At 42.5% G+C, this 13,554-nt stretch overlaps 1 protein-coding gene across 1 annotated transcript; it reads left to right on the top strand.

Annotated features, from left to right (window-relative positions):
• Positions 1–1,464: 1,464 nt before the first annotated feature.
• LOC116968956 lies at positions 1,465–13,419 on the top strand. The gene is made up of 2 exons (XM_033015944.1): positions 1,465–2,092; positions 13,262–13,419. Exons 1-2 carry the CDS (start codon positions 1,465–1,467, stop codon positions 13,417–13,419), a joined length of 786 nt encoding a protein of 261 aa, XP_032871835.1.
• The last annotated feature ends 135 nt before the right edge of the window (positions 13,420–13,554 follow it).

Here is a 13,554-nt window from a genome sequence, read left to right as displayed (position 1 = left end):
AAAAAAATATTTTCCACAAATTCTTCAGTGTTAACAAATGAAATTGTCTTTAGGCTGATTTTTCGACATCATGTCAGGGAAAGGGACAAAAAGGACTGCAGGTTGGTCACGGCAGCGAGCAGTGGAACATCGAGCTGCAACAAGATTGAGAAGGGAGGAGAGACCGAAGAAGAAACATCTCAACGTCGCGCAGATGACCGAGAAAGCAGACAAAGAAGAAAGGATCAAGAGGCTCAACCAAAAAGAACTGAACATTTTGAGGATGAACGAGAAAGAACGCAAAGCACACGGGGTGATGAAGAGATCTCACGAAGAAGTGAGCGTATCAAAGATCGACAAGAAAGAGCACAGAGAAGGGATGAAGAGATACAACCAAAAACAACTCAATGTTTGTATGATCAACAAGAAAGACCAAAATGCAGCAGGGATGCAGACACACCACAAAGAGAACGTTTGCGTCTCAAGCATGAACGAGAACGATCGCAAAGAAGAAGGCTTCAAGAGACAGGAGATAAAAGAACTAACAGACTGGCTGAACAGCAGGCCAGAGATACAACAAGACGAAATATACAACTGGTAAGGATACATCTTTCTTCTGATGTTGGACAAATGACAAAGGTTTGCCCTCACTGTCGAACGAACCGTTTCCCTGCAGAAACCACACACTTTTGCTGCATGAATGGTCAAGTGAACATTGCTCCTGTGCACACACTGCCTGATGAACTCATGAGATTGTATACTGTTGACACTGCACAAGCAAAGGAGTTCAGAAGGCATATTAGACAATACAACTGTTTATTTCAACTGACGTCATTCGGTGCCAAGGAAGTGGTGCAACCCGGATGGAATCCTTCAGTCATCATTCAAGGCCAGGTTCATCATTACATTGGTTCATTGATGCCTGCCCCAGACCAACAAAGTCGATTCTTGCAGATCTATTTCATGGACCCCCAAGATAGCATTGAATTGCGAATGGGTATCCTGCAAAATGCTGGTATTCAAAGGGAAGTTGTTGCAATGCTTGAACGCTTGATAAATCAAAACAACCCTTACATTGAAACACTTACAATGGCAAAGGAAATAATTCGAGGTTTATCAGAGGCATCAATCATCATAGATCCAAATCAACGTCTAGCTTTGGAACATGAAAGACGGTTTAACGAACAAATTGCCAACGAAGTTGCTGTCATAATACCAAAAGATAATTACCCTCAAGCAACATCACGGCACTGTCTTGAAAGAAAGAGGAGGAGGCCTGCAAACCATTTCGGAGTCTCATAGGTCGTATGATAGTTTTCAATACATCCTTTACTTTCCACATGGAGATGATGGATGGCATTACCAACTCCAAATGAGAAACAACTGGAAATTGTCAGCAATGCGATATTATGCCTATAGGATCATGAATCGCGATAATGAATTCAATCACCTTTTGAGAGGACGACTTTCAACAATGTCGTCGATATGGCAGCCAAGATTGAGGCGGAGAGATTGAATTATTTTCGCCTGAATCAAGCATCGTTGAGATCGACAACTTATAAAGGCCTTATGGATGCATTAAACGACAATCATGATTTGGAAAACATCGGAAGGCGCATCATCCTCTCTTCGACATTTGTCGGTGGACCGAGATACATGATGGAACGATGCCAGGACGCCATGATGCACGTTCGGAAGTATGGCAATGCTTCATTCTTCATTACCATGACTTGCAATCCGAACTGGAGCGAGATCCGACCGTCCCTCTTTGACAGTCAGGAGCCGTGTGATAGACCAGACTTGATCGCAAGTGTTTTTGATCTGAAAATGAAGATATTCATCAAGTACGTCACTGGACCAAATGGCCTCTTTGGCAACTGTATAGCTTTTGTCTCCACTGTGGAATATCAGAAGAGAGGCCTGCCTCATTTGCAGTGTCTGCTGTGGCTTGATGAAGCAACTAAGCCAACACCAAATGATTTTGACACATTTGTGCAAGTTGAAATACCAGACCCGCAAGTGGTTCCTGAGCTGTGTGAATTGGTACTCAAGCACATGATTCACGGACCGTTCTGCAACCACGCCTCTCCATGTTGGAAGAAAGGAACATGCAGTAAGAGATTCCCAAAGCCATTTATCGCCAGCACAAGGTGTGGACGTAATTCATACGCTCTATACAGGAGAAGATCTCCAGACGTGACGTTCTGGGACGAGTGTATACCGTGTCTCCAAAATCTGGTGACCTCTACTACCTGGACTGCTTCTGTATCACATACAAGGGCCAGTATCCTTTGATTCATTGAAAACACATGACGGACAAATGTATCCTTTCTTCAAAGACGTCGGCAGACAAAGAGGTTTGTTGCAGACTGACGGACATTGGCAACAAACAATGGAAGATGCTGAGAACACAAGACTCCTCAGTACAATGAGATATTTGTTTGTTGTTTTGTTGACGAATACTGAGATCAACGATGCTCGACGATTATGGGATCACGTCAAGGATTCAATGTCTGAAGATTACCTTGAAAAAGACCGGAGAACAATGAATGATCCTAATATCGTGATGGAAGAGAAGCATCATGAGCAGGCTCTGTTCGATATTCAAGACAAGCTGGAGAATTACAACAAGACAATGGCATTCATTAATTTGCCAGAACCAAGAAATGGAAGGATGCACCTTGATGGCGACAATCCAGAATTGCTGCAGGAATTGCAATATGATAAAAATGAACAACAGCAGTTGTTGAGCAGAATGAGCCTCTGCTGAATGATGAGCAGGTGTGCAACTCCTTGAAAAATAATCTCCCTTCAATGTTTTTCATTGAAGCACCAGGAGGAACAGGAAAAACATTTATCACTAATTTGATCCTCTCCAAAGTTAGAGGTCAAGGTGATGTGGCTATTGCTGTAGCATCGTCTGGGATAGGAGCTACGTTAATGCCTGGTGGAAGAACTGCACATTTTCGATTCAAGATACCCATCCAAGTGGCCGAGGATACATTGTGCAACATCGAGAACAATTCTAAGACGGCACATTTCCTGAGGCAAGTGAAACTCATTGTTTGGGATGAATGTCCAATGATTAGGAGAGAAAGCTTTGAAGCGGTGGACATAACTCATCAAGATGTCTGCAGCAACACTAAGCCTTTTGGCGGCATTCTTATCGTTTGTTGTGGCGATTTTCGACAACTACTTGCTGTGGTGAAAAGGGGTAATGATGCTGATGTTGAAAATGCCTGCATCAAGAAATCCTACTTGTGGAGACTTTTCACCAAGTTTCAATTGCACACAAATGTGCGACTTACAGAGGGAGAAGGCGACTATTCTCAATTTTTGTTGAAAGTCGGAGATGACACGATTTTAAGGAATGAAGACGATGAAATTGAAATTCTACAAGACCTGCTTCTATCAGCAGAAACACTGGAGGATTGTATTGATTTCATCTATCCCACATTTGACAATCCTGCAGAATTATTCTCCAACAATTGTATCTTGGTTCCTCACAACGAAACCATGAGAAGCATCAATTCTACATGCATCAAACACTTCCCCGGAATTCTTAAGGAGTACCTTTCTTTCAATGCTGTCACTGAGGGAACTCATGATACTCACTTCCCAACAGAATTCCTCGAATCACTCGAGCTCTCTGGATTACCACCACACAAATTGGAGTTGAAAAATGGATCTCCAATCATATTAATGAGAAACTTGGAGCCGCCAAAGCAATGCAATGGAACGAGGATGATTGTGGAAGAGCTACACAATAATCTGATCGTTGCAAGGATCAACTTGGGGCCTTCAAAGGTGACATTGTTCTCATTCCGAGGATAGCACTTATTTTGACAGAAGGAGAAGACATTCCCCTTTATCGGACCCAATTCCCCATTCAATCAAGTTTTGCTATGACGATCCATAAAGCACAAGGACAAACAATGCAGCAGGTGTTGATCTACCTCGACAAACCGGTATTTCAGCATGGACAACTGTATGTGGCTCTTAGCCGAGGAAAGGTGAAGGGAAATGTCAAAGTTTTCCTGAAGGAAGGAACATCGACCAAGAATGTTGTCATTAATAGCGTGCTTCGTTGAATGATGACTTTGAGTTAAATTCTCAGATTTTCCTTCTTAAAATGTGACCGCTGACTTTCTCTATATTAAAATTGTCTTTTTTTATCAACAGGAAATAGTCATCAAGAGGCAGTGAGCAGCAGAACACAACAAGAAAGAACTTTACTAATTCTCATCTTTAACATTTAAATTGTTCTTATATTTTAAGAGTCATTCACATTTTAAACTTTAATAAAACCTTTTTGCACTTTTAATGCCTGTGTGTTCTTTTATCACAATAGAACCAAATAGGCAGGAATGGCTGCTCAGTGGGAGAGCCACTAAGAGTGCATGGGGGGGGGGGAGGTTGTGGGGAGATGCACTGAATGTGTGGGTGGGAGGGTAATGGCAAGGAGCAGAGTGGGGGGGGGGTGAAGGTAGGTGGGATGACTGAGTGAACTGCCAGCGTAAGAGGCGTGAGTGACTGCACTGCCAGCCCACGAGCCGTGAGTTAGTGAACTGCCAGCCCAATAATCAATTAAGTCCACCCTCTCCCTCTTATCTCTCATACTGTCTGTCACCTGTTTTGGGCACAATTTCTGGCAGTTTCTTAGCCGCCAGCCTGCCAGGTCCTAGTCACTGTACTGCCAGGTCTCAGTGACTGAGCTGCCAGCCCAAAAATCCATTTGGTCCACAAACTCCATAGTAGCCCTCTGGAGACCAGTACCTTCGCACCACAACACTCATACTAGCGCAACAGAAAGTGCCCCCCCCCCCCCTGACAAGCGATATTGGAATTGGTGCAGAGGTGGAATATTGTGTTGGGTGTCCAGCCCTCCTGTGTGAGGCCGGGACCCAACGGGTCCCACTTAGTCTAGTATATATATATATACACACACACACACATATAGGGAGGTTTCACGGCAGTCGGGTCACGCTACACCAAATGGATTACACGCGATGTACTGCTGGTAGGCACTTACCATTGTTTCCAACTCCATCTTCCAGTGAGATGCTTAGCGAACATTGGCAGTTTGCTCACTACATCTCATCAACACTAAAGCATTATTTGTGTTTTTTCTTGATTCCTTTGGCAACTAAAAAGTTGCAGAAGTAATAAATCTGGCTGTATTTTTTTTAAATCGCCCATGGATCTCAAGTAGGTTTTTATGTACAAAATGAAAACGCATCTGAAGAAAATTTTACAGCCAGATTTATCACTTCTGAGAACTTTTAGATACCAAAGGAATCTAATGCCGTACTGTTGATGAAATGCAGTGAGCAAACACGCTAATCCCAATATTTTCAATTACGATATCTGCACAGCCAATGTTTACCAAGCACATTAGCTGATGTTGTCCCTTCAAATCTCGCTTCTCTTTACCTTCATTTCATTTCACGTTTGGAATTCTAATGTTGGGTAGCTGTCTCTCACACTTACCCCAAATTCCGCAACTTTTTTTCAGAGCACAAATTCAACATTTTGGCGGTTTTAACAGATAGGAAAGTACGCGTTTCTTGCAGTAAGAACATTTACTGGAAGTGACGGATGTCTTCCAGTGGATTGAGCGTCTCCGTGCGTGAAGTCGTATGACTTTGTGACCGTACGTGCAACCCCTATTCACACACACACATATACACACACACATACATATATATTCACACACACATTCATATACATTCAAACACACACACATATACATATATGCACACAAATGTATATTCACACACATATATCCACGCACACACACATATCTATTCACACACACATATATATTCACACACACACACACATATTCACACACACACACATATATATTCACACACACACACACACATATATTCACACACACACATATTCACACACACCCACATATAATCACACACACACACATATTCACACACGCACACACACACACACACACACACACACACATACACACACACACACACATATATACACACATATATATATATATTCACACACACATATATTCACCCACATACATATATATTCACCCACACACACACACATATATATTGGCACACACGCACATATATTCGCACACACACACACACATATATATTTTCACACACACACATATATTCACACACATATATATATTCACACACACACGCACATAGATATATTCACACACACACATATATATATATATATATATATATATTCACACACACACGCACATATATTCACACCCACATACATATATTCACACACACAAACACATATATATTCACACACGCATACACATATATTCACACACACACACATATATTCACTCCCACATTAATTCAGACACACACAAGCACACAAACACATATCCGCACACACATATTCACACGCATATTCACACACACACACACACACATATTCACACACACACATATATATTCACATACACACACAAACACATATATAATCACACACACACATACATATATTCACACACACACACACACATATATATTCGCACACACTCACACATATTCGCACTCACATATATTCGCACACACACATATATTTATTCACACACACACACACATATAAATTCACATACACACACATACATATATTCACACATACATATATATTCACACACACACATATATATCCACACACACACACACACATATTCACACACACACACATATTCACACACACACACACATATATTCAAACACACAACACATATATATTCAAAAACGCACATATATATATATTCACACACACACACGCACACACACACACACACATTCACACACACGTATATATTCACACACACGCACATATATATTCACACACACACATATATATTCACACACACACATATTCACACACACATATATATATTCACACACACACGCATATTCACACACATATATATATTCACACACACACACATATATATTCACATACACACACATACATATATTCACACATACACATGTATATTCACACACACACATATATATTCACACACACACACACATATTCACACCCACACATATTCACACACACACACACACATATATTCAAACACACAACACATATATATATTCAAAAACACACATATATATATATTCACACACACACACACACACACACACACACACACACACACACACGTATATATTCACACACACGCACATATATATTCACACAAATACATATATATTCACACACACACACATATTCACACACATATATATATTCACACATATATATAAACCATATAACCATATAATAATTACAGCGCGGAAGCAGGCCATCTCGGCCCTACAAGTCCATGCCGAGTATCTTTTTTCCCTTAGTCCCACCTGCCTGCACTCATACCATAACCCTCCATTCCCTTGTCATCCATATGCCTATCCAATTTATTTTTAAATGATACCAACGAACCTGCCTCCACCACTTCCACTGGAAGCTCATTCCACACCGCTACCACTCTCTGAGTAAAGAAGTTCCCCCTCATGTTACCCCTAAACTTCTGTCCCTTAATTCTGAAGTCATGTCCTCTTGTTTGAATCTTCCCTATTCTCAAAGGAAAAGCTGATCCACATCAACTCTGTCTATCCCTGTCATCATTTTAAAGACCTCTATCAAGTCCCCCCTTAACCCCCCTTCTGCACTCCAGAGAATAAAGACTTAACTTATTCAACTATCTCTGTAACTTAGTTGCTGAAACCCAGTCAACATTCTAGTAAATCTCCTCTGTACTCTCTCTATTTTGTTCACATCCTTCCTATAATTGGGCGACCAAAATTGTATACCATACTCCAGATTTGGTCTCACCAATGCCTTGTACAATTTTAACATTACATCCCAGCTTATATACTCAATGCTCTGATTTATAAAGGCTAGCATACCAAAAGCTTTCTTTACCACCCTATCTATATCAGATTCCACCTTCAAGGAACTATGCACGGTTATTCCCAGATCCCTCCGTTCAACTGTATTCTTCAATTCCCTACCATTTACCATGTATTTCCTATTTGGATTTGTCCTGCCAAGGTGTAGCACCTCACATTTATCAGCATTAAACTCCATCTGCCATCTTTCACCCCATTTTCCCAAATAGCCTAAATCACTCTGTAGACTTTGGAAATCCTCTTCATTATCCACAGCACCCCCTATCTTGGTATCATCTGCATACTTACTAATCCAATTTACCACCCCTTCATCCAGATCAATGATGTACATGAAAAACAACAAAGGACCCAACACAGATCCCTGAGGCACCCCACTAGTCACCTACCTCCAACCCGACAAACAGCCAACCACCATTACCCTCTGACTTCTCCCATTCAGCCACTGTTGAATCCATCTTGCTATTCCTGCATTTATACCCAACAGTTGAACCTTCTTAACCAACCTTCGACGAGGAGCCTTGTCAAAGGCCTTATTAAAGTCCATATAGACAACATCCACTGCTTTACCCTCGTCAATTTCCCTAGTAACCTCTTCAAAAAATTCAAGAAGATTAGTCAAACATGACCTTCCAGGCACAATTCCATGTTGACTGTTCCTAATCAGACCCTGTTTATCCAGGTGCTTATATATTATCTCTAAGTACCTTTTCCATTAATTTGCACACCACTGAAGTCAAACTAACAGGTCTATAATTGTTAGGTTTATTCTTAGAACCCTTTTGAAACAATGGAACAACATGCGCAGTCCGCCAATCCTCGGGGACTATTCCCGTTTCTAATGCCATTTGAAATATTTCTGTCATAGCCCTGGCTATTTCTACACTAACTTCCCTCAATGTCCTAGGGAATATCCAGTCAGGACCTGGAGACGTATCCACTTTTATATTTTTCAAAAGTGTCAGTACTTCTTTTACTTTGAAACGCATAGTATCCATAGCTACTCTACTAGTTTCCCTTACCTCACATAATTAAATATCCTTCTCCTTGGTGAATACCGAAGAAAATAAATTGTTCAATATCTCCCCCATCTCTTTTGGCTCTGCAGATAGCTGTCCACTCTGTCTCTCCAATGGACCAATTTTATCCCTCGTTTTCCTTTTGCTATTAATATAGCTGTAGAAACCCTTTGGATTTACTTTCACCTTACTTGCCAAAGCAACCTCATATATTCTTTTAACTTTTCTAATGTTTTTCTTAAGATTCTTTTTACATTCCTTATACTCCTCAAGAACCTCATTTACTTCATGCTGCCTATAATTATTGTAGATCTCCCTCTTTTTCCGAACAAGATGTCCTATTTCCCTTGAAAACCAGGGCTCTTTCCAATTTTTACTGTTTCCTTTCAACCGAAAAGGAACATAAAGATTCAGTATTCTTAAAATTTCCCCTTTAAATGTCCTCAATTTCGCTTCCACATCTTTCCCATAAAACAAAATGTCCCAGTTCACTCATTTTAAATCATCTCGCATCTCATCAAAGTTAGCCTTTCTCCAATCAAAAATCTCAACCCTAGGCCCAGTTCTGACCTTCTCCATAATGATATTGATATAGCACATTTAAACAACAACTCTCGTCGGCTAAAGTGCTTTATATCTGTTATACGAATAGTATAAACAAACAAACTACATACATATATACTTATAGCCCTCCCTCAGTGGATGTCAGGAAAGGTTTTGGAGTGTAGATAAGTGTTTAGTCTTGACATAAAGGAGTCGATGGAGGGGGCAGTTCTGATGGGAAAGGGGATGCTGTTCCACAGTCAAGGAGCTGCAACCGCAAAGGCGCGGTCGCCTGTAAGATTATGCCTATACTGCGGGATATTCAGCAGCCCCAAATCGGCCGATCTGATGGAGCTGGAGGTGGAGTGGTGGGTGAAAAGACGTTTAATGTTGGAGGGGGCAAGCCCATTGAGGGCTCTGTAGACATAGAGGAGGGTCCTGATATGTATACAGAATCGCACAGGGAGCCAGTGGAGAGAGGCCAGGATCTGGGTGATGTGGCCCCCTTTTCGGGTGCCCGTCAGGAATCTCGCTGCGGCGTTTTGGACCAGTTGCAGGCGGGATAGGGTAAATTGGCTGATGCCAGTGTGAAGATAGTTGCAGTCGTCCATGCGGCAGAAGTTTGTACTGTTCCCACCTCCCCCAGAACTGGCTCGAATTCCCTAGAAATTTGAATCCCTCCCACTTGCACGGTTCAAGTTCAAGTTCAAGTAAGTTTATTGTCATGTGTCCCTGTATAGGACAATGACATTCTTGCTTTGCTTAAGCACAGAAAAATAGTAAGGCATTTACTACAGTACAGATCAATGTGTACATATACCATGATATACATATATACACACATGAATAAATAAATTGTAAATAAAGTGCAAATAACAGACAGTGGTTGTTAATAATCAGAGTTTTGTCCGAGCCAGGTTTAATAGCCTGATGGCTGAGGGGAAGTAGCTGTTCCTGAACCTGGTTGTTGCAGTCTTCAGGCTCCTGTACCTTCTACCTGAAGGTAGCAGGGAGATGAGTGTGTGGCCAGGGTGGTGTGGGTCTTTGATAATGCTGCCAGCCTTTTTGAGGCTGCGACTGCGATAAATCCCCTCGATGGAAGGAAGGTCAGAGCCGATGATGGCCTGTGCAGTGTTTACTACTTTTTGTAATCTTTTCCTCTCCAGGGCGCTCAAATTGCCGAACCAAGCCACGATGCAACCGGTCAGCATGCTCTCGACTGTGCACCTGTAGAAGTTAGAGAGAGTCTTCCTTGACAAACCGACTCTCCGTAATCTTCTCAGGAAGTAGAGGCGCTGATGTGCTTTTTTGATAATTGCATTAGTGTTCTCGGACCAGGAAAGATCTTCAGAGATGTGCACGCCCAGGAATTTGAAGTTCTTGACCCTTTCAACCATCGACCCGTTGATATAAATGGGGATGTGGGTCCCCCTCCTACTCCTTCCAAAGTCCACAATCAGTTCCTTGGTTTTGCTGGTGTTGAGGGCCAGGTTATTGTGCTGGCACCATATGGACAGTTGCTCGATCTCTCTTCTATATTCTGACTCATCCCCATCAGTGATACGCCCCACGATAGTGGTGTCGTCAGCGAACTTGATGATGGAGTTCGCGCTATGGTTCGCTACGCAGTCATGGGTATAGAGTGAGTACAGCAGGGGGCTGAGCACGCAGCCTTGAGGTGCTCCCGTGCTTATTGTAATCGAGGCTGACACATTTCCACCAATACGAACAGACTGTGGTCTGTGGACGAGGAAGTCGAGGATCCAGTTGCAGAGGGATGCGCAGAGACCCAGTTCTGCGAGTTTGGTAGCAAGTTTGGAGGGGATGATTGTGTTAAATGCCGAGCTGTAATCAATGAATAACACCCTGACATATGAGTTTTGTTGTCCTTAACTCACTGTACCCTTAACTCACTGAACCCTTAACTCACTGTACATTTAACTCACTGTACCTTTAACTCGCTGTACCCTTAACTCACTGTACATTTAACTCACTGTACCTTTAACTCACTGTACCCTTAATTCACTGTACATTTAACTCGCTGTACATTTAACTCGCTGTACCCTTAACTCACTGTACCCTTAACTCACTGAACGCTTAAATCACTGTACATTTAACTCGCTGTACCCTTAACTCACTGAACCCTTAAATCACTGAACCCTTAAATCATTGAACCCTTAACTCACTGAACCCTTAAATCACTGAAGGAAGGAAAAGGGGAGGAGGAGGAGCCCGGGGGCGGGGGGATGGGAGGAGACAGCTCGAGGGTTAAGGAAGGGGAGGAGACAGCAAGGGCTAGCAAAACTGGGAGAATTCAACGTTCATGCCATCGGGACGCAAATAACCCAGGCGGAATAAGAGGTGCTGTTCCTCCAATTTCCGGTGTTGCTCACTTTGGCACTGGAGGAGACCCAGGACAGAGAGGTACGGATTGGGAATGGGAGGGGGAGTTAAAGTGCCGAGCCACCGGGAGTTCAGGTAGGTTATTGCGGACTGAGCGGAGGTGTTCGGCGAAACGATCGCCCAACCTCCGCATAGTCTCCCCGATGTAAAAGAAGGGTTTCGGCCCAGGAACTGTCTGAGTCGGGGTACGCACCGAGCAGTGTTAGAATTATTTAATTTACTTTACCTGGGTTTATACACTGATTTGGACAACGATAGATACAACAAGAGTGAAAACATGGGATGAGCAGTATATAACTGAATGCCCCGTATTTGCAACGAAGCTACTGTTGGAGACTGTGCGGTAAAATGAGCGGGAACATCGGAGAAGAGTATCGCAGCTATTAGAGCGTCTGCCTCATGAAGCTATAGGCCCTGGTTCAGTCCTAACCCCGCCTGCTGGCTTGTGCACTTTACGCTTTCTCTCTGTGACGACATATGTTTAGCCCGAAGGTATCCATTACCTCCCACCACAAGCAAAGTGGACGTTGTGCGTCCTCGGTGAATTCCTCCGATGCTGCCGCTTAATATCGATTGTGGGGAAGGGCACTGGGATTAATCCAATGTATGGAGAATATAATCATTCAGATTAGTGTAAGTAGATGGTTGATACGTAGCGCGGTCACAATGGCGGCCAACCCTGCTTGCCACACAGGTCTGATTCTAATATTTGATTCAGATGTTTTAAATGCTCCGCTTTTCATCATTTTTCAATGTTTAATGAATCTTATCAGTCGAGCAAGGGGATACGTTAACATTGTCAACAATTGCTTCCTAAACATCGTCTGTGTCACCGCATATCTGCACGTGTTTGTGCAACTGCTAAGTAATTGAAGCATAAATCCTATTTCCGATACAAAAGTAGGAAGGGAAAGAGCACAATGTCCAAAACACAAACGTCTATTTATCACGTACAATGACATTATCGACCATAACAGAATGAAATTTCCGGAGATTAATAGCAACAATATCACGGATTTCCTGCGATTCATCATTTCGGGATCACTGGAGCTCTTCACATTTTTCAGGTTCCGGAGTCTCCTGCGGGCTATGCTGGCGACCACAATGTGTCTAACAGTTAAAGCATTGAGCAGCAGAATCAATAGAAACGGGACACCGGGGGTGAGAAGATAATGAAGAAACTCAATCGTTGTCCAGGTCAGTGAAGCCATAACACGTACTTCCATGTAACAAAACCAGGGAGTATTCGCCAATCTGTACGAAGCTGTGTACATAAAATACCAGAAAACATTCTTGACACTGCTAAATGCACTCACCGTGCCCAGAACCACAGTCGCCATTTTCTCAGTGCAATATCTATGCTTCAGCTTTTGGCTACAGATTGCAACAAATCGGTCAAAGGTGAAAGAGACGGTGAACCAAACAGAAAAGTCGGTCACTGCGTAAAGCAGGGCGGCGTGAATATTACACAGGCGGATGGACCTCACAAATATTATAATGAGCAATCGGAATCTGTCGCAATATCAGGTCAAAGATAATGACCAGTAGATCCGCCGCTGCCATGGCCACCAGGTAGCGGGTCACACATCTGGAGAGACCACACTTTCTTCGACGCAGGATCACAATTGTCACCAGGTTCACTGTGATGCAAAAAACAATGATCATATTTCAAG

This window comes from Amblyraja radiata, chromosome 48 (assembly GCF_010909765.2).
Source record: "Amblyraja radiata isolate CabotCenter1 chromosome 48, sAmbRad1.1.pri, whole genome shotgun sequence".
Taxonomy (NCBI): Eukaryota; Metazoa; Chordata; class Chondrichthyes; order Rajiformes; family Rajidae; genus Amblyraja; species Amblyraja radiata.
The sequence above is the reverse complement of the archived record's forward strand: the minus strand, read 5'-3'. Positions and strand labels throughout refer to the sequence as shown.